We start from the raw sequence: 27,642 nt of genomic DNA, 5'->3' as shown, positions 1-27,642 counted from the left end.
AATTTTGGGATAAGAGAGTGGAACAAATGGTCTGTGTTGGTCCCTCCCCACTCATCCCTCAATATGGAACACCATTCCCTACCTCACCCATCTTGCAAATTCCTACTTACACTTCAAGGTTCAGATCAAACATGATCTCTTCTCCCTGACCAACTTCCTTTGTAGAAATAAATGACCATTTTCTTATCTGTGTTCCCTAACATTTTACGCATACTATTATTCCTACAGCACTGCTTACAGTGTATTATAATTATTATTTATGAGTCTGTCTCTTCCACAACCTATACATTTATTGAAGGGAAATCTGGGTTTCATTTCTCTTTGGTGAGTACTCCAGAGTATATGTATGGTCAATGTTCACTGAAAAATTCATTGAAATCATAATAAAATTCAAATGAATGAACTTACCCCCTATGTAAGTGGCTTAACTATCTCGACCATTTTTTTAAGTCTATAATTCATTCTGTTCTAGAATTTATCTAAAGTCTAAGTTTATTCTGCTCAATATTCAATTAAATACTGATATCCTTTATGTTATAATACAGCAAATTTAAAATATTATAAAACTAAAATTTGTAGATAATAAAAATCTGACAAAACGCCTTTTGCCATTTGATTCTTAGAAAAAGTTAATAGTCATTTAAATTTTATAATCCAATTAATATATATCAATATAACTAAGTTATTTTTAAGGTAATATTTTATTTAAATATTAGCAGGCAAGAACTAAATGAATTACTGAAATCAGTGGTATAATAGCAAAAACATAAAATCTATATATTGATAATTTGGAGGGAAATGAAAAGATTAATCCTCAGTTCTTAGCCTATTTGTGTATGTAGGTTTTGGACAGCATCTCAGCCCATGATCCTGTGCATAACTCATATTAGTTGAGTCCTACACTGTTTACGGTAATCTTGTTTTTTAAAAATATTTTATTTTTTAGAGAGAGACAGAGTGAGTGAGAGAGAGCACGAAAGGGAGGAGGGTCAGAGGGAGAAGCAGACTCCCACGGAGCGGGGAGCCCAACGTGGGCCTCAAACCGGGTCTCCAGGATCATGACCTGAGCCAAAGGCAAATGCTCAACTGACTGAGCCACCCAGGTGCCCCGTAATCTTGTTTTTAAGTATGATGTTAAAGCACATTCTTTTTCAAGTTTCCTTGCTTTCTAATATGACATATGACTTCTGAATAGGTCAGTCATGATTTATTTATCAGAGCCAACTATTGTAAATCAATTCTTTTAGACAATACTGACTACTGACTAGATTTTTTGCAACATGTGACCCTTCAGTAGGAAAATCTGTTTCATTCTTAGTATGCTTTGGTTTGACCTAAATAGTCACTCTAAAAAGTATTTTAGATATGCCCTGTACATTAATTGACAATTGGTAGACAACTGAGAAAAATATTAAAGACTTAATATAAAAATTGCGAATATAAGTCACGTGTAATACAAATGATAATGCCGAAATTCAGCACAATGATTTCTTATAAAAATATATTTACATAAACCATATGGCTAACTCCAAGGATCAGTATTTACTATCCATCACAAACTCCTCACAAAGTTCCCTCATTCCCCTATGACTTTAAGTCTTTCAGAGAAAAAGAGGATACATAGAAAAGAATGCAGAAGTACTGCAACATAGAGGAACAAAAGTGAAATGCAAGAAGGCAAAAACCAATTCACAGAGGCTCAAAATATGAGAAATAGAAGTAAAGATGCTTTAATCCTTCTAATCCTGTCCCATATCACCCTTTATATATCCTTAAGGCTCTGACTCCAGTGTGGTTGTGTGAGTGGAGACTCTGGTGAACCAGCCCTTTGGCACCTGAAATATGCCATTTCCTGTTCCTTTTTTATGACTGAACACAATTGGAGAAGGAATTTTTGTTGTGCAAAACCAGAAGTATTCCAAGTGGGGAATACGTAAGCATCTATTCTGGGTTGGGACTTTTCAGAAAGAAAATTATCTCCAAAGAGATAATTTGTTATGGAACATCAGTACATTTAATTATGCAGAAAGAACAGAATATGATGTCTAATACTGCATTTAGATACTAGATGCTAAGTATTATCTATATGATAGTCATTATTATTATAAAATATGCATTATCTGATTGAAGAGCAATAGCTAAAGGTAAACATTCAAATTATATGTGCTATTTTAAATGTTCTCTAAAAGCATACACTGGGTAAAAAATGTTTCTTTATCACACAGAGAAGGAATTCATTCCAATTATATAAGGGTTATGGGAACAGCATGTCTCTAGCTTTAAAATGGTTATTTGACAACCAAACAAATGTGACATTAGATTATGGGGCTGGAATAAATCCATGTATCCTCTCTGATTTAAAATAGAAGGAAGTTATATAAAAAGATTTTATAACTTCAAAATATGATCTTTTATATAACTTGATTGAAGCAAAATCACTTTATATAACTGGTAGAAGTAGAGAAATTATTTTTTATTAATACTTACATAAAGTTTCTACTTCTCTTAACTTCAGTTTTTGAGAACAGACTACCACCAACTGTCCAAAGTGAACATCACATAGATGACTTGCTTACCTACAACTCTTCAAGGGCTGTAACCTATTAGTTTGCAGGTAATTTTCCTTTTTCTTTTTTCTTTTTTTAAAGATTTTATTTATTCGTTTGAGACAGAGAGATACAGAGAGAGAGAGCATGAGCTGGGAAGAGGCAGAGGGAGAAGGAGAAGCAGACTCCCTGCTGAGCCGGGAGCCTGATGTGGGTCTCGATCCCAGGACCCCAGGATCATGACCTGAGCTGAAGGCACTTAACCATCTAAGCCACCCAGGTGCCCAGTTGCAGGTAATTTTCAAATTCAAATATGAATGACAGAAGCACAAACCAGCAGAACTGTGCTTCTCAAATGGAATAACACATATTAACAATATGAAATCTGGGGCGCCTGGGTGGCTCAGTTGGTTAAGCCACTGCCTTCGGCTCAGGTCATGATCCTGGAGTCCCGGGATCGAGTCTCGCATCGGACTCCCTGCTCAGCAGGGAGTCTGCTTCTCCCTCTGACCCTCCCCCTTCTCAGGCTCTCTCTCTCTCTCTCTCAAATAAATAAATAAAATCTTAAAAAAAAAAAAACAATATGAAATCTGTTCCCTTCTAAAGAACTTAAACAAATATAGAAATTCAGGGATCTTAAAAGCAACGTAATATATTTTTTATCCAATACTTAAATTCTATCTTTCTAGAATTCTAATTAGTTAATGGATCTGGGCAATGATCATCAGTGGCTGCTAATAACAGAAAAAGATAGGCAACCAGTCACTGTGAAAATATATTGAACACCACCTCTGATTGAGCCTTACCAAAAGGAAAAAAAAAGGTAACCTGAATCTAATCAAGTTTCTAGATTCAACAACAATTTATGGCTAATCCAAGGGGCAAAGGAACATGTCAAATGACACCACAAAGATGTAATCAACAAAATCCAGACTATGGGAAACTCTATTGACCCAGTATCTGCAGTGGGAAAATTACAAGAAAACACAAGAAAGAGGAAAACCTATAGATTAAAAGAAGCTTGAGAACATATCAATCAATCATAATGTATGGACCTTCTTTGGATCCTGAACCAACCAAACAACAAAACAAAACATTTATGAGACAATCAGAGAAATAAGAACACTGAATAGAATTATTGTTAACTCTTTAAAGTGTGACCATGGTACTGTGGCTAGATTTTTAAAAACCTTGAGATACATACTGAAATATTTACAGATAAAGTGATTTGATGACTGGGATCTGCTTTTTAAAAAAATGGTAGGGTAGGGGTCGAGAGAGACAAAGATAATGAAAGACATTTCAAACCTGGAAAAATCAGCAAGCCAATTTTATAACATAGTAATTTCAGGTGTGTATAAGTCCTACAGGCTTTTTCACCGAGGGACACATAACTGAGAGAATGAGGGGAGAAATCTCCTATGTCATAGAGAAGAGCAGCACGCCACTCGGTTTCAGAAAGCAATCTGTGTCGAAGCCTAATGCGAGGAGAAGGCTACTACTGAGCACTCCTCATTTCAAATCCTACAGCCTTTCTTCCTTAGCATCACAAATCTCTCATGGCTCTGCTTCTCTCTGCCAGTCTGACTGCTTCATCCCAATCTTTCAGCAGATTTTTCTTCTTTCACCCACCCCATAAATGTAGTTGATGTCTTCTCACTCCACACATTTCCCAAGCAATTGCGTCCATTCTTCTGGCTTTACTTGCCATCCATTTGCTGATGACTCCTAAATCTACATCCCCAGTTCAAATCTTTCTCATGAGCTCTGGGTTCATTAATCAACTAATATCACATATCTATCTCTTCACAAATATTTTAAATCCAACATGCCTAACACTGAATTCACTATATTCCCTTCCAGATCTGCTAATAGTACCATCATCTACCCAGTTATTGAAATCAGAAATTCGGGAGACATCCTAGGTTCTTTTTTCTTCTTCACACTTCAACTTCTAATCAATCACAAGTTTAGAGAAGGCATAAATCTTCAATGGCAAACTCCTCACAAATAGAAATGTGAATAAATTCTTCTGTGATGTTAGGAAACTATTAAGTACAGCGGAAAATGTAATTTACCAAGTGGTAGATAGAAGAATACATTAAGATCAGTTGGGTTTTAGAATTGATGAAAAACATTTTTATTACCTTTCCCAGTTATAGAGATTAATATTGATCTGGATTGCTTGATAAACAAGGCCAGCCTGAAGAAGTACCATTTCAGCTTCCTGTATGTTCCCACTAAACATTAATATGTGAGCCATTTTTGATTCTTTAGATGGAAGCTCTTTTATAGAATTAATGTACTGAACCTTATCAATCTAAAAAAAGAAAAAATATATATGAAGTGGATAGTGACAGCAATATAACAAATTATGGTAAGAAAACCCACAAACATACAGATAAGTAAACATTATTTACTTCACCAATTGCTGCGTAGGCTATTTCTGCAGTGGTCATATCTCTGTTAGCAACTGCCATAGCAGCCAGGCAAGCCCACATGGTTTGCTCCTAAAGTGAAATAGGAGAACAATTATTTCAAAGAAGCAGTGATTTAAAATACATTAAAACTGGAGTGCCTGGGTGGCTGACTCGTTAAGCATCTGCCTTCGGCTCAGGTCATGATCCCAGGGTCCTGGGATCAAGCCCTGCATCGGGCTCCCTGCTTGGCAGGAAGCCTGCTTCTCCCTCTCCCACTCCCCCTGCTTGTGTTCCTGCTCTTGCTATCTTTCTCCCTGTCAAATAAATAAATAAAATCTTAAAAAAAAAAATACATTAAGGTTACATTTTAATGAAAAAATTAAACATTGCTGAGCATGGCACTGAAAAAACTACTAATTTAATTAATTAATGATGTGGAAATTTCATGTGACTACTTTGTTGAAATATATTAATAACAAATAAAGAACTTTTTTTGAATAAAATTTCTTCCAATTTTCATTTCTAATTATCAAAGATTTATTTTTGAACTTCTGACATACTTTTAAGATAATTAAAGGTTATAAACCCTCCAGGCTTTTTGGGCGCCTGGGTGGCTCAGTTGGTTAAGCGACTGCCTTCGGCTCAGGTCATGATCCTGGAGTCCCAGGATCGAGTCCCGCATCGGGCTCCCTGCTCGGCGGGGAGTCTGCTTCTCCCTCTGACCCTCCCCCCTCTCATGCTCTCTCTCTCTATCTCATTCTCTCTCTCAGATAAATAAAAAATCTTTAAAAAAAAAAAAAAAAAAAACCCTCCAGGCTTTTTGATGTGGTCAAAGAATGTAACTTACAAGGAACCAGAGAAATAGTGAGGTTCTCAGACAATGCTATTATCGCAGATTGCCATCAACAACTCATTGTAAGGGAAACCATTTAAAAGTCATTTTAAAAGTGTATTCTAAGGACTGCTAAGCCATGTAAAATTAAAAAGTTCTGTGGTCAAATATGCCTGGAAAAAACTGGATTCAACCAAGCTGGGAAATGCTGATCTAAAGTAGAGGTTCTTAACCTTAGGTGTACAAACCATCTGAGGAATTTAAAAAATATGCCTTGGATTCATCCCAGATTGAATAAATTAGAATCTCTGTGGGGGTAAAACTTGGGAATCTGACTTTTTAGAAAAAGTTCCAGAGAAGATTTTATATGTGCCAGTATAGAGAAACTACTCATTTAAATTATAGCTTCTTCAAAAATAAATCACACAGCAATATCTATCCCTTTGTATTGCTTATGTCTTCACTTATTAAAAAGAGACATGATCTCATTTGCAATTTTTCCAGCCCTTAGCTGTTACCATTTCTCATCTTGCACAAAGATACGTGTAAACTAATACACAATATATACACAATTAGGGATCTAAAATGTAAAGTACCTTAACAAAGCGACAAAGTCTTACAGCATCTTCCCATTTTGAACTGCTTACATATTCATGGAGAATAGCAGGATATGGTGATATGCTGATGTGAACCAGTGAGCCATCAGCTCTTCTTATAGTTACTTGATTTCCAACAAAACTCACAATATGGGGATTTTTACTAAATTCACTGTTGGAAGAAAGCAAAGTATAATTTATGTTCTCAGCAAAATCTTTCATATATACTAAATTTGGGGAGTTGACCCTTGACATAGATATAAAGTCTCCAAATCTCCAAAATTCACCCCCTTTTAAAAAAGTTAACTCCAGGGAGAATGTATATATTTAAATAAACATCCGAATCCAACTTGCCACACACTTGGAGCAAAATAAAAAAGTTTACTGTGGCAAAAACTATTACATATTTGAGAGTTATGCCTAAAAGCATTTGAAATAACCTTTTTTCCCCTAAGTCTTAGGTAAATTACACAAATGATTTTAAAACTCAGCGCTCATGTTTGAAAGTTTAAACCAATAAAAAATTAAGATGATTCCAAGATTATTTTCTCATAATAAAAAGAGGTGAACTTTAAGAAATTAACTTCTCTTCATTAGTTTAAATACTTTTAAAATGATGCCTCTCTGGTTTTGCTAAAGTTACGAACTGAATATTAAAATGAACTCAAAATAGATTTGAAAGTTAAGGTTTGGAGCTAGGAAGCTTTGTATTCTTATTTTGTCAAGAGTGAGAGATCTTGTTATTTCTTAGAGAATTTAGAAATATATATGTTTTTTCTGAAGCCTGTAAAATTTAAAAAAAACTCTTCAGTAACCTTATATATTTTTTCTATCTTTAATATTAATTTAAAAATTCAATTCTAGAGACACATACAGTCCTGTATGATAATAATTAATAAGTTATAATAATCTGAGAAAGAATAAGGTTGACACATGTTGCATATCACTGAAAAATCTTAAAAATGTCCATATTAAAATCACTAAACCACACTGAAAAAAACTACCTGAGTTACACTAAAAAACATTAGGCTTGAAAATTATATTTATATAAGGAAAATTATATCCATAGAAGGAACAAATAAATATAATAGTATTATACAACACTTTCAACTTGACCCCAAAACTTAAATCTCATTAAGCTAGCTTTAGCTGAGCAATTTCGTTGACTGGGTAGAGTGAAAGGTACCTTGCAGGATTGAAATTAGAAGGAAAAACATGACACTTTAGAGTTATTTATCACAATAAACAATTCCAACAGTAAATGTTACCTTGCATCCCTTTCATATAATGTTTTAGGCAAAATGTCTCTGTCCACATAAACCGTATTGGGGTAATACCACACTGTAAATCGAGTATCTTGAAGTCCACAAAGGATATTACATGTATCACTCCATGCCAAAGTATGCACCATTGTTCCTTATTTTAAAAAGAATGTTAATGTACTATTAGTTCCACTATAATAAGTATTAAAAATACTTTAAAAATCAACTGACATACAAGACCCCTTCTAATTCCTGGTAGGTATGACTCTATTTTCTGATTGTATAATGGTGAAAATGTGCAAAAACTCATTTAAAAAATGTATGGAAATATTTGAGTATTTTACCTAGAACCATTATGTTTTAATTTGTAAGTCTTTCTTTCAATGCTAATGTAGCTGTAGCAGCTAAAGACTTGCTATTTAAGTGGTGTCAAGTAGTTAAGAAAGGTTATAAGACCAAAGCATTATTCACAGATTAATTCAAGTAAATATGCTATTTAGTATAAATATGACAGAGTAGATCTAAGAAAATTCAAAGTAATCAAATTTTAAATGTATTCTAATTATTTTACCAAGTTTGATAATTTGTTCTTCCTTCCCAAATCGTTTCACTGAAGTGATATAGAGATCTCTATTTTTATCAATGAAGGCAATTTTTCTATCATTGGTAAGTCCCTTTTGATCCAGAGCAATTTCCAAAATTTCATTCTAAAATTTAGAAAAAGGAAAATACTCGATTAGTTTTAGTGCTTGACATCAGATCACTTAAATCATTCAATTACAAGAACATTTGTTTATTTAAAGATCAATTAAATATCACTCCCTACTTGGAATGATAAAATGTCCCTGTTAAGTAATTTTAAACTACTGATATAATTCAAAAGCTAAAGCAGTTACTTTTTTTTTTAAATTTACAAGGGAAAGATGCCCCTTAAAACACTATAAATAATGTGTATTTTTTTGAAACTCTGTAAGCTGGGAAACATTTCTTTTTCTTCTAAGATTTATTTATTTATTTATTTGAAAGAGAGAGTGTGCACCAGTGGGGGAAGAGGGAAGGGGAGAGAATCATCAGACAGACTCCCTGTTGAGCTTGGAGCTCAACTTGGTTCAATGCGGGGCGGGGGGGTACTCGATCCCATGACCATGAGATCATGACCTGAGCCAAAACCGAGTCAGATGCTCAGCTCAACCAACTGAGCTACCCAGGTGCCCCAAGCTGAGAAACATTTCTATCTGTCCTCCTGTTCTACCTTTAGTAGACAGAGTGAAAGGGTGAGGCAAGTCTGAATATCACAAGAGAGGTCTACTTTAATAAGTTCCATAACAAAATTTACTCTAAGTAGAAAGTCTATGTTTATAGATTTGTAAGAGTAGACTCATGAAAATATCTTATGTTTTTAGGGTTTTAAATTTTATACGTTCTTTCACATTCATTTACTGTGAAACAGAAAACTACCTTGTATCATAGATACAAGGTACTATACTATACAAGGTACAAGATACTTTACCTCGTAAAGTAAGTATTCCTATACTTACTTGATAGATGAGAAGACTGAGATGCATATCCATTAAGTGATTTTGCTCAGAAAAACTGGTAACGAGTATATCTAGAATTTAAAATCCAGATTTCTGACTTTAAGATTAGTGTTCTGTCCATATAACAAAGTATTTCTGGTATACTGCATTAATCTTACACTACCATACTAGCTAGTGAAATGAGTTTCCTTATAACTTCGAAATGGTTCAGTGTGGATTCATTTCAACTCAATCCAAGAGGGATTTATTTACTGCTTACTGTCTTAAGACTTGCTAGGACTTTTTACTTTCTTGTTAGATTTGCTAGGGTTTGTTTTGTTTTTTGAAGGTGTTACAATAGTACCTTAAAGGTCCATCATTTGGGCACAGGTTAAATAAATTCTGATACACACATAAAATGTTATACTGTATGGTGGGGGGGAAAGGATTGGGAAAGCACCTTATGTACTGATAGAGAAAGATCTCCAGGAATAGTTTATGTGAGAAAAGCAACGTACAGAGTTGTATGTTACATTTTTGTAAAAGAAGGGGAAAAGAACATATATCAGTTTTGCTTATATATAGGCACTAAAAAATCTCTGGAAGGAAAAAGGAGTTTAATAATGGTTGTTACTTATTTGGTAGAACAGAATTATACTGATAAGAAACAGGTGTAGTAGGGAGACTTTTTCCCTGTATATCCTTTTTTATGCTTTTTCATTTCTGAACCTTATGAATGTATTGTTATTCAAATTCAAACTAATAATTACAAAAAGAAAAAAATATAGAGTAACACTTTACTAGTGGCATTGAACAACAGAGTTAAAAATATATCTAGACCTGAATATATCTCTCATTAGAATAAATAAAATGTGCTCCTTTGTTATTGCAATGCTAAAAATCAGAAACCAATAAGCACCTTCAAGATCTTTTTGTACTGGGGCACCTGGGTGGCTCAGTCGTTAAGCGTCTGCCTTCGGCTCAGGTCATGATCCCAGGGTCCTGGGATCGAGCCCCGCATTGGGCTCCCTGCTCGGCGGGAAGCCTGCTTCTCTCTCTCCCACTCCCCCTGCTTGTGTTCCCTCTCTCACTGTGTCTCTTTGTCAAATAAATAAATAAAATCTTTAAAAAAAAAAGATCTTTTTGTACTTCTATAGAATTTTTTTTTCAGTTTAACTACAGTGTTAAAACCTAAAGAAAATGCTGGCTAAGGACAGGTCAATGGGAAAACTGCAAGATGTTTAGAAATACAAAACATTTTTATCTACTGATAGGTGCTAAAAGTTTAATCAAGATAGAACATTTTATTGAAAAGCAGTAAACAGCCTGGATAAAGACATATAAGTCAGATTATTTTATCCAATTAATTTGTATATTTGGCTTTCCATTACAGAGTTTACTAGTGCTTAGTCTTTCTGACATTTTTAGGCAAAATATGTAGACTGCACACTGGGTTTAAATATAAAACTAATTTCTAGGGGTGCCTTGCTGGCTCATTCGGAAGAGCATGCAACTCTTGATCTTGGGGTCATGAGTTCAAGCCTCATGCTGGGTTATAGAGATTACTTAAAATGAATTAAATAAATTAAAACTTAAAAAAATAAAATAAAAATAAAGTGGAGGATTGAGGCAATTATTGCAGATAACCCTTAAAAAAACTAAACTAATTTCTATGTTTTTTGCCTTAAAATGAAAACATTAATTTTAAAAAGGAAGTAAGTAGTGGCTATTTACATTAGAAGTAGCTAATGTCCATTACCTTATGAGAAAGAAGCTTCCCATCGCCTAATGGTTTTCCAGTTGATGCCTCAAAAAGGAAGATTACTTGAAAAAAAGTAAAGCATTGTTAATTTATTATATTAGAATTTTTATTGGTAAACTTCAATGGATTATCTTATCCTGATGAGAATTTATTTAACCCTTTGGCCCACAGAGTATCTACCAGCATAGAAGAGCAACAGCATCAAATTCCTACTTATTAATGGGGTCATTTTCTTAGAAAACAGTGGAAATTAATACTTCTTCCTAAAACATATTCCCTAATTAGAATAGTTATTAGATATTAGATATTATGTTGATCCATAAGATCTACAACGGCAAGTCCAAATCTAGATGTAATTTGTAATTTTCAGAACTCTGATTTGGACGAATATAACATCAGACAATCATATTTCACAAAAGAAAAATGTGTCAAGTGTCTACTACTATAATACCAGGCGATGTGTTATGTACTGTTTAGTTCCCTGGGGTCAGTACACAGTTCCCTGTGGTATAATTAGTAGTAATTTGTCTGGTTTTTGTCCTGAGTTCCTGGCAGGGACCTTCAACAACCCTTGGAATTTCCTGAGTGATTAGGAGTGCCTTAGTTATACTAGAGGGGAGACTCTTGGTGAGCCCCTAGATAGCTTCAGAATGGGGGATAGTCATCAGAAAGCCCAAGCATATTCAGTGTCCTGACCTCTGGGGATACAGAGGTTGGGGGGTTGGAAATTGAGTTCAATCATGTGGCCAATAATTTAATTAATCATGCCCATGTAATAAAACTCCTATAAAAACTCAGTGTTGCTTCCTCATTGGTGAACCTACTGATATAATGGGAAGGTGAAGTGCCCTGATTTCATGAGGAGGTGCAGAAGTTCTGTGCTCCTTCCCAGGTCTCACCCTATGTGTATCCTTTATAATAAAACTGTAATTCTAAGTATAGCACCTTCCTGAGATCTGTGAGTCATTCTAGCAAATTATCCAACTTGAGGGGGCCACAGGAGTCCCTGTATTTGTAGCCAGGCAGCCAGCAAAATGGGTTGGCCTGGGGGCTTCCTGAGACCTGTGGCTAGTGTCTGAAGTGAGGGCGGTCTTGAGGAGAACTTTGCCTTTAAGCCCCGGGGTCTGTGCTAACTACAGGTTGTTAGTATTATAAACTGATTGCAATACACCAGTTAAGGTAAAAATGGAATAGGTGGTGTCAGGAAGGGTGAGATTCACTGGACCAACCCTAACTCACTGAAACACGTGGTTTGGGAAGAGAAAGGATGAAAGAACAGGGGATGAGGAACCTCTGACTCTTAGAGGCAACAGGATCGCCTACGATATGAAACAGCTAAGCTGCAATCAGCTGTGAGAGGTAAAAGCTACCTATGGAATTTTGAGATGATGGATCCATCTCCTGGGAAGCTGGCTCACTAGATGCATAAGAAAATGCAAAATAATAAGAAAAACGGAAAATATACAATCCCGTGGTTATTACAACCTGTAATAGGTAAAATGAAAGCAAGAGATGGGCCAAATACAGATTCTGGACAGTCTCAATTACAGCCTCTAGTCCCAAGGCTCTCACTGAAAGAATACGTTGGAGATCCTGATTCTGGTTAGCCTGAGGTATAGGGACTACCCTCAGAGCCATTGCCCAAGGAAAAAGTTAGGCTAAAACAAATCATGAGAAAGGCAAAAATAATTAGAGATAGACAGAGAGGAGCTTCGAGGTCCTCATCCCAGTAAGGTGAAAATCTAAGAAATGGGATGAATAAAGCAAATGTTGATGGAGTAAAAAAAAAATAGAGGTTGGATGAACCAATGGGAATTCCTGCTGGTCCCCCAACATTGAAGGCCTTTAAATAAATCTGCTTTAATCATCCTAGTTTGGAGGAATTTGGAAAGCCAAATGGCAAAATAACAAAAAGAAACCTCACCTCTAATTGCCTGGGGCTATGGTCCCCCAATTTATCAAGATATGGATTGATGAAAGGGCCAGAGTTTCTTGCCTCAACACTCTGCTGGGGACTTGAAGAAGCTTCATATGAAGCAGTTGTGACTCTTTTACCTGAATGTATTATAGGGATGGATATTGTGCCTAGCTGGGAATGTTTCCCCTATCAAGTACTGTAAAACAAAAGGCATGAAAAATCCACCCCTCCAATAATATTAACTGGACATACAAAATGGGAACTAATGAGACTGCCTGAACATGTAGGCCTTATATCAAACGGTACAGAACAGAAGCTGGAGTGCTAATAAAGATACACTCTCTATAAAGCAGTCTTGTGTGGCGTGTACTGGGGCTTGTGACAAAAGTCTGTGAGCACCTCCCAGTGACAGCTACTAGAACTCTGGACAAGACAATTTCCATTTGGAGAAGCAATTACTAGCTTGCTATCAGACATTAATTGAAACTGCCTCTGACTGAAAAACATGAAGTAAGGATATCTTGGGTGATGTCAGAGAAATGCTCTAACGAGGAGGGCAGTGCCCAGAAGAGTTCTGTAATAGAACAGAAATGGTGTGTGCAGGAACACACCACCAGGACAACGCACGGAGTTACACAGCATGTTCATGAGCAGGTAGACTCGCTTCCCCAGAAATGACTCTGGAACCATGTGAGGAGCTGCAGGACTCTAGCATCATTTGGACAGTGCCTGTAAACAGCTCCCAACAGACCAACAAACAGCTGCTTGGCTTATGGATGGCAGTTTCAACATGAACACACGATATTGGGTCGGAAGGCCACCACTCTGATTGAAAAAGGTAAAAACAAATTGGCTCGGTGAGCTGCACTGCATGCTGTTTACCCTTCTGTCTGGACCCTGACCTACTCATAGGCAGTGGCCAATGGCCCGGCCATATGGTCAGGCAGAAAGGCAGTGGAAGATTGGCCTATTAAAAGGGTGCCCTTCCGGGGCACGGCCCTGTGGAAATCACTATGGGAATGTGAAGGGTGCATTCAAGTAGGCCATGTCAATGCCCATCAGAACCCCCTTCCAGCATCAGAAGATGATTGGAATTGACAAGCAGATACCCAGGTGTGCTCACCTGAGGTAGCCACTGGGTTAATGAAGCGAGTGGACTGAAACAATGCAGAGGGGTTGAATCTAGACATATTCTTTTTGTACCTGCAGAGGCACAAAATGCCAACAGGAACTGTTCTGTCTGCCAGCAGGAGAGATTTAGAGACTGCAGATGGGTATGGGGAAGATGCTCTGGGGGGAGTCCTTGTACATAGCTGGCAAGTCCGACTGATGCCTGTAGGCCTGGGGGCTACAAGTGGGTCCTGACAGAAATAGACACTGACTCTGGGTTGAGCTTTTCTTACCCGGTGGTAGATGCAAAGGCTCAGAGTACTACCAAGGAAGCTGAGCAGAAGGTATTACACTGATTTGGACCATACACTGATTTGGACCACTGAATCACATTTCTTCAGACCAAGGAACACACTCTACAGCCCATCATGTCCAACAATGGCAGAGAGATCCTTTTTGAGAGTAATAGTTTGGTAAAGAATTAGAATGGGCAATGAAAACAATGGTCATTTAAAATGAGGAGAAAGGGAATATAGGCATGAATAACTTGCTTACAAGCCTTCATGAGTGTGTACTGACACTCAACATGAAGGGAGCAAAGGGTGTGTCCACAGTAGGTAAATTCCTCTGCAATTTCAGTGGAAATAGGGAATGGGGGTGAGGAAGATGCTAGTTATGACTATGTAATTATTCCCACAATGGGAGAATGCTTATATGATGGCTATACTTTTTCCTTTCTTTCCCATATCACCTCAACTTTCTTCTTCTTACTACATACAGGGTCTCAGGACCAAGGTTACAACTACAATTATCAGAAGCAGAGATGATTCCTAGGCAAGAAACTATATTTTCAACTTTTAGGTCAGAATTTCTAAGGACCTGATGGAGTGGGTTGTGCTTCCATTCCAGCTGGCAAATATGGGGTTAAATGTGAATGCAGCTATAGTGCCCAGTGGTAGAGACAGCCCACTAGTTCTTTAGAAATGGAGAAAAGGAGAAATAATATCTGAAGATAAAAGAATGACTAAATGGGTATGCAATGGGGGAAATCCAGTATTACATTAATGTTTCAAAGGATTCTCCAAGCAAAAGCTGATATTGTTTTTCAAGTATAATTAGCATACAGTGTTATATTTAGTTTCAAATAAATAAATAAAAAGTTAAAACACCTTTAGCCAGACTCATTAAAAAAAAAAAGAGAGAGAGAGGGACAGAGAGGACTCAAATAAATCAGAAATGAAAGGAGAAATAACAAGTGACACTACAGAAATACAAAGGATTATTAAAGAAAATAAGACAAATTATATGTCAAAAATTGGACAACCTAGAAGAAATGGATCAATTCCTTAGCTCAAGTACACCAGATGCCTAAAAAAGTGAAGCCACGGGGCACCTGGGTGGCGCAGTTGGTTAAGCGTCTGACTCTTCATTTTGACTCAGGTCCTGATCTCATGGGTCATGAGATCGAGCCCTGCTTTGGTCTCTGCACTCAGTGTGGAGTCTGCTTGGGATTCTCTCTCCCTCTCCCTCTGCCCCTCCCACTTGTGCTCTCTCTCTCTAAAAAAACAATAAATCTTTAAAAATTAAAGATATTAAATAAAATAAAAGATAAAAAGGTGAAGCCGGGGCACCTGAGTGGCTCAGATGGTTAAGCGTCTGCTTTTGGCTCAGGTCATGATCTCAGGGTCCTGGGATCAAGTCCCACATCGGGCTCCTTGCTTAGCAAGGAGCCTGCTTCTCCCTCTGCCTGCCACTCCCCCTGCTTGTACTGTCCCTCTCTCTCTCTCTGGCAAATAAATAAATAAAATCTTTAAAAAAAAAAAAAAAGGTGAAGCCAACAAGAGACTCACTTCAGACCTAAAGACACATGCAGATTGAAAGAGAAGGGATGGAAAAACATTTACGACGAAAAAGGAAGTGTAAAGAAAGCTGGGGTAGGGGCAACACTTATATCAAACAAAATAGACTTTTTAAAAAAAGACTAACAAGAGACAAAGAGGATACTACATAATGATAAAGGGAACAACCCAACAAGAAGATATAACAATTGTAAATGTTAAAAAAAATTGTAAATATTTATGCACCCAACATGGGAGCACCCAAATACATAAAGCAACTATTAACAGACATAAAGGAAGAAATCGACGGTAATACAGTAATAGTGGGGGACCTCAACACCCCACTTACATTAATGGACAGATCATCCAGATAGAAAATCAACAAGGTAACAGTAGCTTTGAATGACATATTGAACCAGATGAATCTAACAGATATATTCAGAAGATTCCATCCAAAAATAGCAGAATCCACATTCTTTTCCAGTATACATGAACATTCTCCAGAATAGATCATATGTTAAGCCACAAAACAAGTCTTAACAAATTAAAGAGAACTGAAATCATATCGTGCATCTTTTCTAATCACAATGGTATAAAACTAGAAATTAATCAGAAGAAAAAAATCAGGAAAGAACACAAATACATGGAGGTTAAATAGCATGCTACTAAACAATGAATGGGTCAACCAAGAAGTCAAAGAGAAAATAAAAAAATACATAGAGACAAATGAAAATACAATGGTCAAAATCTTTGGGATGCAACAAAAGCTGTTCTAATGGGGAAGATTATAACAATATAGGCCTACCTCAAGAAGCAAGAAAAATCTCAAACAACCTAACATTACACGGAAAGGAGCTAGAAAAAGAAAAACAAGCAAAGCCCAAAGCCTGTAGAAGGAAGGAAATAATAAAGATTAGAGTACAAATACATGAAATAGAGACTAAAAAAAAACACAATAGAACAGATCAATGTCAACAAAATTGGTAAACCTTTAGCCAGACTCATAAAAAAAAAAAAAAGAGAGAGAGACAGAAAGAGAGAGAGAGAGAGGCCTCAAATAAATCAGAAATGAAAGGAGAAATAACAAGTGACACTACAGAAATACAAAGGACTATTAAAGAAAATAAGAAAAATTATATGTCAATTGAACAACCTAGAAGAAATGGATCAATTCCTAGAAACATATAACCTTCCAAAACTAAAGCAGGAAGAAATAGAAAACTTGAACAGACTGATTAATAGCAATGAACTTGAATCAGTAATCAAAAAACCTCCCCAAACCAAAAGTCCAGGACCAGATGGCTTCATAGGTAAATTCTACCAAACATTTAAGGGTTATTATTACCTATTCTTCTCAAACTATTCCAAAAAAATAGAAGAGGAAGAAAAGATTCCAAATTCACTCTATGAGGCCAGCATTATCCTGATACCAAAAACAGATAAAGATGCTACCAAAAAAGAGAACTACAGGCCAATATCTCTGATGAACATAGATGCAAAATTCCTCAACAAAATATTAGCAAACTGAATCCAACATTAAAAAAATAATTCCCCACAATCAAGTGGGATGTATTCCAGGGATGTAAGGGTGGCTCAATATTTGCCAATCAGTCAATGTGATAAACCACATTAACAAGAAAGAGAATAAAAACCATATGATCATTTCAATAGATGCAGAAAAGGCATTTGACAAACTACAACATCCATATAAACTCTCAATAAAGTAGGTTTATAGGAACATAAACCAACATAATAAAGGCCACATAGGAAAAAACCATGGCTAATGTTATTTCTTTATTTTAGATAGAGAGCACGTGTGAGTGTGGAGGGGGCAGAGGGAGAGAGAGAATCTCAAGCAGACTCTGTGTTGAGCACAGAGCCCCACTTGGGGCTCGATCTCATGAACCTGAGATCATGATCTGAGCTGAAACCAAGAGTCAGACGCTTAATCAATGAGCCACCCAGGCGGCCCTTGACTCATTTGTGAATATGGTGTAAAACTGGCATTGTTGGTAAGATTGCAATACTAATATTGATGGTTAAATATATTGGAAATATCTGAGTTAAAAGCCTCCTATCCCTAGTCCACATTGACTGCTCCAAATTTTAGGCATATTCATCACATAGGTACTATTTTTGGGAATGATCCTTTTGCTATAAGGGATCCATGATCAAAGACCAGGAGTGGCCTGTGGTATACGAAATAATTTCTTTGGTCTTTGTCCTGAGTTCCTGGACACAAAACCCTTGGAATTTCCCGATGACGGGAGTGCCACTGTTACACTTGGTGGGCCCCTTAGCTTCAGGATAGGGGCTGGTCACCAGAAAGACCAAGCACATGATGAGGGGATCAGGATTTTCAGCTCTCCCCCCAACCCTGACCTCTGGGGATGGAGATTAAGTTCAATCGCATAGTCACTGATTTTGGTAATCGTGCCTAATTAGTCATGTAATAAAACAAAAAAGCCTCTGCAGCTTCCTGGCTGGGGAGCACATGGATGTGCTGGGAGCATGACCACTTCAATCTCATGAGAAGAGAGCACAGAAGCTCCCAGGCATCACACTATGTGGATCCTTTATAATACAACTGTAATCCCATATATAGAACTTTCCTGAGCTGAGGTCATTCTAATAAATTATTGAACCTGAGAGGGTCATGGGAACCCCTGTATATGTAGCCAGTGGGTCAGAAGTACAGGTAGTCTGGGGATCCACCAAGACTTGCAGCTGACATCTGAAGTCAAGGCAGTCTTTTGAAGGACTCTCACCTTAACATCAGAGTTGAACTGACACCTCACAGGGGGTAGAAATAGATTATCTACGAACAACTGAGAATTTCTATAAGTAATCAATATTATTTTACAAATTCAAATTCATGGCCTTACTATAGAATATTCACCTCAAAGTTCTACAGTACCAAAATGTTTGGTTTCCCTCAGAATTTCGGGGGTTTTTTTGTTTTGTTTTGTTTTATTTATTTATCTTTAAGATTTTATTTATTTATTTTACAGAGGGAGAGAGAGAGAGAGAACAAGCAGGAGGAGCAGCAGAGGGAGAGGGAGAAGCAGGCTCCCCCTGAGCCGGGAGCCCGACGTGGGGCCCTACCCCATGACCTGAGCCGAAGGCAGATGCTTAACTGACTGAGCCACCCAGGTGCCCCTGTTTTGTTTGTTTGTTTGTTTTTAAAGTAGACTCTACACCCAACATGAACTCATGACCCTGAGGTAAGAGTCGAGTGCTCTACCGACTGAACCAGCCAGGTGCCCCTCCCTCAGAACTTTGTATCCAGGGTTGGAGAGGTCTCTTAAAAAACCGGTATTTGTCAGAAACACTTGATTTGGGAGCTTACCTAGCTTCCAGTCTGAGAATTTCCTTGAACTCCTGAGGGAAGTTTCCAGAACTATTCTCTCCATATCCCCAGTAAGCCCCTTAATTTTTAGAGTTATGTAAGGAAAAGAATACATGCAAATAATATGCAGTCTGTAAAATAATTACTTTTTACCATTATTTTAGCATTAATTCTAAATTATTTTTCTTTTTGAGAGCTGTTCACAATGATTTCTCTTGCTAACGGATAGCTGGGAGAAATAACTCCCTTATTGAAATGGAGCAGATATTTTGAAATTAAATGTTTTCCATAGATTATCAAGAGTTGGTTTTCAGACAGACAAAACATTTGTTTGGAAACCATGAAATACATACGAAATATTCAATGAGATAATATAAATTCAAAATTTTTGCTATATAAAAATGAAACTTTTGGTAACCTCTAACGGCTCAATTTCCCTCCAATTTATCTTCTAACTTACTTAGCCCTGGTCCTTACCTCACATGCTCCGATTTCAGGTGAATGGGTGTCTAGTACTCCTACTACTCCACCTCTACACATTCCTTACCTGTACACTGTCATTCTGCCTGCCCAGCTTTCTCCAAGATATGACCCTCTCAACCATCCCCACTTTCTCCTGGACCTTTAGCGCACCTTTTTGGTCCAGTTCATTCTTAGTACTACAAACATTTCGAAGTTGCCTTCATTCAAAAAAAAAAGAAAGAAAGAAAATCTTCTCCGCTGCATTAATCTCTATTAATTCCTTGCCTCTCTTAATGCTAGACTTCCTGAAGCAATAGGCTTTCAACTCTTACAACTCCTCTCCACCTATTACAATTTGCTGTTCAACCTCACTACATGAGGCAAAGGGTCCTGCATGGATCACCAGTGACCCCCATGTTGCCCATTAAATGAGTCTATTTTCAGTCTTCAAGCGTCTACTTTTAGTCTTGACCTCCCAGCAGCATTGAGTGCTTCCGACCATCCTCTTTCTTGAAACTCTTATGCAGGCTCCATATAACAGTTTTCTCCTGATTCTCTCCTATTTTGGACCATCTCTCATTCTCTTTTGCTAAGTCCTTCTTATTTGTTTTAGGTTAACTTTTCACAGTACCTACTTTCCCTGATTTCATCTACTTTCATGACATCAAGCATTATCTAAATAATGATAATAATGATAATTCAAAGTTCTCTATCTCCAGCCCCAGCTTTCTGTGATGTTCTGAGTAGGCCAAGTTGTAAAAATTACAGATTTGTATGGAAGCAGCCAAACCAAATGCTGCCTCTGCCCCCTTCTCTGTTTCACCAAAGGCTTCTTCTAGTCTCAAACATGGCAGTGGTATACAGAAAAGTGTTCTTTCTCTTTTAAAAAGATTGTTAGGGGGGCGCCTGGGTGGCTCAGTCAGTTAAGCATCTGCCTTCAGTTTGAGTCATGATCTCAGTGCTCTGGGATCAAGCCCGGAGACATCGGCTCCCTGCTCAGGCAGGAGTCTGCTTCTCCCTCTCCCTTTACACCCGCCCCCCACAGCGCTCGTGCTCTCTGTCTGTCTCTCTGAAATAAAATATTTTTTAAAAAATTTAAAATAAATAAATAAATAAAAAGATTGTTAGAGGATGAGGGGAATATTGTTGGAGTGTTGGTTTTGGTGATTCTCTTTAAATAATTCCCAAATAACTCCAATCCAAGACTCATCCCAAATGGAGTAATTTTATATGACCAAACATGCACAAGGTTTACCCAAACGAAAAGACAGAAATGGCACGAAAAGACAGTAGTGCCACAAGTAGCCAAAAAAATGAACAATTTATACAGATCCTAAAAATGCTGAAATGTGTAGAACATGATATTTAAATTTCAGAGGATCACATTTCTAGTATATTGATTATTAGCTGTTAGTAAATCTTAGGAATGTTAAATTTAAGATCACTGGCTATATTCACAGAAGAAATAATGTTTTAACAATAAGTTATGCTTTAAAATTGCTCAGAAAAATGAAAAAGAAAAATACTGTAACAAAAGTTTTAATTAAGCAGGGCATATTTAAAAATTTTAAATCCATTAAAAAATGTTTTGGGCTTGGCTAAACCCAGCTTTTTTCATAGCTATACAAACTAATAACTTTTTAAAAAGATTTTATTGATTGGGGTGCCTGGGTGGCTCAGTCGTTAAGCGTCTGCCTTTGGCTCGGGTCATGATCCCAGGGTCTTGGGATCGAGCCCCGCATCGGGCTCCCTGCTCAGCGGGAAGCCTGCTTCTCCCTCTCCCACTCCCCCTGCTTGTGTTCCCTCTCTCACTGTGTCTCTCTCTGTCAAATAAATAAATAAAATCTTAAAAAAAAATTTTATTTATTTACTTATTTTGAGAGAGAGAGTATGTGAGAGTGGGGGGTGGGGCCTGGGAAGAAAGGCAGAGGGAGAGAGAGACTCTCAAGCAGAATTCGAGCTGAGCACGGAGCCTGAGGCAGGGCTCAATCTCACGACCCTGAGATCATGACCTGAGCCGAAATCAGGAGTCGGACACTTAAGCAACTGAGCCACAGGCGCCCCCAAACTGATAACTTTTTTATAAATAAAAGTGTACCATCCTTTTGCTGATTGTACATATTATAAAGAGATGGAGGTATATGGATAGATTCGTCTACTTCTTTCTATAACTGCAAGTGGCCCTGAACTACGGGAGGCTGGATCTGTATTTTAGTGTTAGTATGTAGCAAAAACTGGAGCTGCAGGCCTGAAAGAGTTGCTTCTAAACATAAGTAACTGCTCTCTAACTTCTACTCTCCATATACCCAGACATTTGTTTCAGATAGTCACCCACACTAATATCATGGCTTATCTGTGCAAGTGTTTGAGGAAAGGAAGTCAAAAGCACTAGTACTTCTACTATTTAATCTGTCACCTAAAGTGGTAGAATACTGTACTTGGTGCAAGAATCCTGCTTATAAAGGAGCTCCCAAATTAGGAAGGAACCACTGGTTTCATATGTGAATGGTCCCCCTTAAAGGAAAATTTCACAGGTTAATGATTATAACTAAGTACTTCAATTGTTTTCTACTGTTAGCATATACCTCTATTTAACCATCAGTGAATACTAGTTTCTTTTAAAAGGAACATAAGGAAAATATTTTCCTGCTCATTTTATATCAGTTTACAATAATAATTTTATTTTAGTCTTTTTGATTTTCTGTTTAGAGCAAAACAGAACCGCATGATTATCTTGTCCAACAATCAAAATTTACGTAAGTAAAACAGGTAATTTACTGGCAGATAAACCTATATTTCTGAAAATGTTGATAATTCTTCCTAGCTCTAAAATTCTATGAATTATCAAAGAATTAAAAAATAATGAAATGTTTCAGATGTGAATTAAATATAGAAAAATTCAGAATAAGGTATATTCAGTGGGAAACATATATACTTTATCACAGCTTCTATCTGAAATATGTGGTGTTGAACAAGAAAAGGACAGACAACTCATAATGATCACTGGGATTTTTAAATTTAAGTTTACTGAAGACAAAAATCTGACTTCCAAATTATTATTATCAACAATTACTCAGCCATCTTAACTGTGTCTGCTAACTACATACATTCTTATTTGTCTTTTTTAGCCAGAAAGGAAGTCCTTCAAAAAACAAAACAATCACCAAATGTTTCTCTGTCAGAGAAAGTCTAAGGCATGAAGAGACAGTCTTAGGAGGATTATATTTCTACCAGTATGGGACATGATGTTAGCTGAAAGTACTGAAAATTAAAAAGCGGGACAGTTTTCTAGCTCCTGAATTAGGTTTTTCACAGCGTGAACTAACAAAATTAACCATCAGGTCAGTTTTATTTTTTTTAGTAACATGTCACAGTGACAAACGTTTAGCCATATGTATCAATGGAGAAAAGCAATTATTTAATATTTTCCCACTAGGCTTTAGGAATAACTCACTCTCTCTCTTATCTCATTGGTTCTACTTCCTCTCACCCATCTCTAAATATTGATGTGCTCAGTCTTCTCTTCTCTGCCTATATTCACTTCCTAGGCGATTTCATTCAGCGCCATGGCAGCATCTGTACACCAGTGACTCCCAAATTTATATCTCTAGTCCCCAACTTTCTCCTGAGCCCTGGACTTGTCTATGCTATTGTTTACTCTCCATTCCTGCTTGAATGTGCAAAAAGCATTTAAACTTACTGTGACCAAAATAGAACCCCATATGTGGACTTCTTCTAATCTTCCTCCTTCTCCATCTTCCATCTTATTCATCCAGGATAAAAATGTAGGATACCATGCTTGCCTCCTCTCTCTCATGCCAACATCCTTACCATGGCCAAGTCTTTACATGATCTGGTTCCTGCTTATCTCTCTCTGTCCTCTCCTCCCACCCTCTGCCTAGCTCATGTTGACCTAGTCCCATGGACTTCTGGCAGTTCCTTTTACAAGCCAGTCATTCCCACCTCAGAACCCTTGCACGTGCTTGTCCTATAGTCATTCCCCTGTTCCACCTCCAGTGTGCTCTATTCTCTCACCCTGCATTTTCTCCACAACACATATCATGAGCTGACTACTTATTATATATTTGTATGTTTATTTGTGTGTCTTATTCATTGTTGTATCCTCAACTTCTAGAAAAATACTTGGTACATGGCAAGCACTCAGTAGTGGATAAATGTCACTGTGATATAGCAATGCCCTAATAAAATGGTGTCTCTGTACGATGGAATTCCAAAACATCTGACATACTTATATCAATTTATAAATATAATGTGGTCTTTATTTTTATACAAAAATTTTGCATTATTCATAACTTTCTAATTCATTAAAGAATATATAAATATAAAAATATTTATAAAAATATAAGCATATATAAGCAAAATAAATAGTACAATGAAGCACAGTATTTACTGTTACCAGATGAAGAAAAAGGGAAGTTTAAAAAACCACTAAATTTCAGAATTAACAAACATTTTTAGAACTCACAAATTTAAACTCAAACTCCCTACCAACAGCTACTAAATATATAAAGATTTATTACTTACCAATAAGCTTTGCTGTTATGATAATCTCTATCTATCAATTGGGTACAATATGACAACTTTAGTATTTTAATTAATTCACACTTAGGACAAATTAGGAAGCTCATAATTCTTTCATATAAAATCAACATATTAATAGATGAGAAAATGAAAGTTAATTTAAGGAAATTTTACACTGTTAACAAATTTCATGGAAATGTGACATGGAAAATTATAAAAATGCACTTACTTTTTTCATCAGCTTTGTCTTTTATTGCTATGGTATCATTACTCAGAGACACAGTCTGTGCATTCAGAATATCTGTTCTCATTCCAGGAAATTTTGGAGAAGAAATGAAGCGGCCTTCATAAGAATATAAATAGATACCCCCACCATCTACAAGAAGAAAATGTCTAAAAAAAAAAAAAGAATAAAATACATTCTCAAATAGAAGCTTACTATATTTTCAAGTTTATATTAGAGAATAGTTTATTCTTTGGAAAAATCTAAATCTAATTTTTTTCCTTAAAATTTATGATATTGCAAAAAACAATTCAAACAATAAAGGGAAAGCAAAAGATCTCTTGCAATCCTATCTCTATAGAGATAATTTAGGGCAAAGTATAGATATATTATAATTTCATTTTATTAAGTCATTCCTGATAGACATTTATTTCAAATTATTCACTGCTTTAAAGAATGTCTAGTACATACACATTTCTATATGTCTACCTTACTTATTTTCTTAGTATAACTTCTAGAAATGCAATAATTGGATCAGAGGGCATATACTTATAAAATTTTAATATAGGTTTTTAAACTGCCCTTTGAAAGGTTGTAATAGTTTACACTCATACCACTGCCATATTGGAGTGCCTGATTCCTCAGTGCTGAACACAGTATTACTTTTTAAAATCTTATGTTGAAAACTGTAATATCCTTGATTCAGAACTATTTCTTGATTCAGGAATTGCTAAGTTTTCTTTCTTGGCATGGAAACAAATATATACTAAAATTTTAATTAAATTAATACTTGAGTATTGGTGTGTAGTTTAATTGAAGGGTTTGGCCCTTACACATTAGTGTATGAAAACAATATTTGCTAATGTTGACAAAGTGACACATCATATTAGTATACATTTTTTCTTTGTTTCAATATTTAAAACTTTTTCTCTCCTGAACAAGACACTATAAGCTTTTAACCTCCTTGTGAGTAAACCTGTGTTTCAAAGGGCAAACATTTCTAAATGTAGAAATAGGACAAACATTAGGCAGTAAGTAAATTATTCTTTACCTAATCAGTTATGCCATTAACATATGCCTTTACTAAGAGCATATTCAATACACTTATAAGTAATGTATAAGTAAATTTATTTGGCACTGTTTGAATAAAAAGAATTTCAGAAATAGGGTTTTTTAGATAGCTGACATCTTACTTTTTAAGTGGAAAAGACATCTTTTTGTATTAAAAATGTATGATGTTACAAAATAGTATTATTTCAATGTCACCAAACAGATGATACAAAATTTGACACAATTTTCTCAATCACTCAAGGTCATCAATATGATGATCATCTTCTTCAGTAACTGTTTAACTGACAGCTTTGGTATCATGAGAATCTGTTGGTGAATCAGAGTAATTAAGCTATTCAGCTATACAGTTCTGTGCTTTTCGTTTTCTCTATGCTGCCTTGCCAGGCAGTCACTTTTCTTCTTGTCCTTGTGCCCGCCTCTCACAGCCCACCAGCATTCCTCCTCTGGTTTGCTATTTATAAAAGGCTGTGGGTTAGAAAACCTGGTAACAACACTATTAAGAGATTGCCTAGGTGGCAAGTAAAGGAATGAGGAATAAAATACATGGTTTTAGTGCAAAGATTTCATGGGTAGCTATTTTAGGCAATTGTTGATTTCTATTTTCAAACTTTATTCCTGGTTTTGTTGGGTTGTAGCTTTCTAAGACTGACCTCTGATTCAGTAGGATATCACTGTACTTGATAGACTGACTGATGATAGTTTTTATGGAAAAGTGTGGGTTCTTGAGGAATAGCTATTCCCACTTTACTCCAGTTTGTTGGCCTGGAGTTTCATTGTCCTGTATACACCGAAGGCGTGGGTAAAGAATATTATTTTTCAAACTTCAGGTCACAGCCACGCAATGGCTCATAAAATCAATGTGTTTCAAATATTTAAAACCAAAGACAAGAACAGAACAGAATAAAAAATAAGGGCCCTGAGGTCACAACGATCTCATAGTAACTCCCCCGTTTCTTTCTTTCTTTTTTTTTTTTAAGATTTTATTTATTGGAGAGAGAGAGAGAAGGGGACATGAGATGGGGGAGGGACAGAAGGAGAGGGAGAAGCAGACTCCCCACTGAGTGCAGGGCCCAACCTGGGGCTTGATCCCAGAGCCCTGAGATCATGACCTGAGCTGAAGTCAGAAGCTTAACTGACTGAGCCACCCAGGTGCCCCAACCCCTCTCATTCTCTCAGATCATTACTTTGATATTTACTTATAATAAATTTAGTCTCATCATTCTTAATAAATTAATACCTTTTATATTTCTCGATTTAAATTTTTAGTATAGTAAATGCTGAGACATATAATCTATATATAACCCTCAAGAACTTTTTAAGAGTGTAGAGAGGGGTGCTTTGGTGGCTCAGTCAGTTAAGCATCCGACTCTGGATCTCAGCTCAGGTCTTGATCTCAGGGTCATGAGTTCAAGCTCTGCATTGGGCTCCACACTGGACATGTACCTACTTAAAAAAAAAAAAAGAAGGTAGAGAAATTCTGAGACCAACAAGCTTCAGAACCATTGACCTAATAGCTTATTCTTACTTTTTTCCTTTAAAATAAATAGAAACAGGGGCGCCTGGGTGGCTCAGTTGGTTAAGCAACTGCCTTCGGCTCAGGTCATGATCCCAGGGTCCTGGAATCAAGCCCCGCATCGGGCTCCCTGCTCAGTGGGGAGCCTGCTCCTCCCTCTCCCACACCCTGCTTGTGCTCTCTTTCTGTCAAAGGAATAAATAAAACCTTAAAAAAAAATAAATAGAAACAGATTGATTCCAAATGACTAATGTACCATTCTGTAAGTGGCATGCTTTAAAGAGTGCTTTACTGCAGGGAGCCTGGGTGGCTCAGTTAGTTAAGCAACTGCCTTCGGCTCAGGTCATGATCCTGGAGTCCCTGGATCGAGTTCCGCATCGGGCTCCTTGCTTGGCAGGGAGTCTGCTTCTCCCTCTGACCCTCCCCCCTCTCATGTGCTCTCTCTCTCATTCTCTCTCTCTCTCAAATAAATAAATAAAATCTTAAAAAAAAAAAAAAGAGTGCTTTACTGCAATCTGAAATATTTTAACCCCCTATTCAATAGTCAAACATGATAAACACATACCTTTCTGCCTGCAGAATTAAACTAACAGTTCCTTCTTTAAGATCAAATATAAGTGGTGTATTCCAGTTCTTCGTACTAAAAGATAAATAAAATGGATATTTATTAACATTTAAAAT

The 27,642-nt window shown here is 36.6% G+C and overlaps 1 protein-coding gene across 1 annotated transcript in view; it reads right to left on the bottom strand.

Moving 5' to 3' along the window:
• Nucleotides 1–27,642, bottom strand: part of IFT80 (intraflagellar transport 80) — a 116,105-nt gene that overhangs the window by 8,965 nt on the left and 79,498 nt on the right. Inside the window, exons 12-19 of the mRNA XM_021702606.1 lie at nt 27,527–27,601; nt 24,384–24,547; nt 10,933–10,997; nt 8,228–8,363; nt 7,663–7,810; nt 6,395–6,566; nt 4,967–5,056; nt 4,694–4,866 (exon numbers count right to left, since the gene is read on the bottom strand). Of these exons, the coding sequence (XP_021558281.1) occupies nt 4,694–4,866; nt 4,967–5,056; nt 6,395–6,566; nt 7,663–7,810; nt 8,228–8,363; nt 10,933–10,997; nt 24,384–24,547; nt 27,527–27,601 (1,023 nt within the window). The remainder of the gene's footprint in view (nt 1–4,693; nt 4,867–4,966; nt 5,057–6,394; nt 6,567–7,662; nt 7,811–8,227; nt 8,364–10,932; nt 10,998–24,383; nt 24,548–27,526; nt 27,602–27,642) is intronic.

This window comes from Neomonachus schauinslandi, chromosome 1 (assembly GCF_002201575.2).
Source record: "Neomonachus schauinslandi chromosome 1, ASM220157v2, whole genome shotgun sequence".
NCBI lineage: Eukaryota > Metazoa > Chordata > Mammalia > Carnivora > Phocidae > Neomonachus > Neomonachus schauinslandi.
Note: the sequence above shows the minus strand (reverse complement) of the source record. Positions and strands in the feature narration are given on the sequence as shown.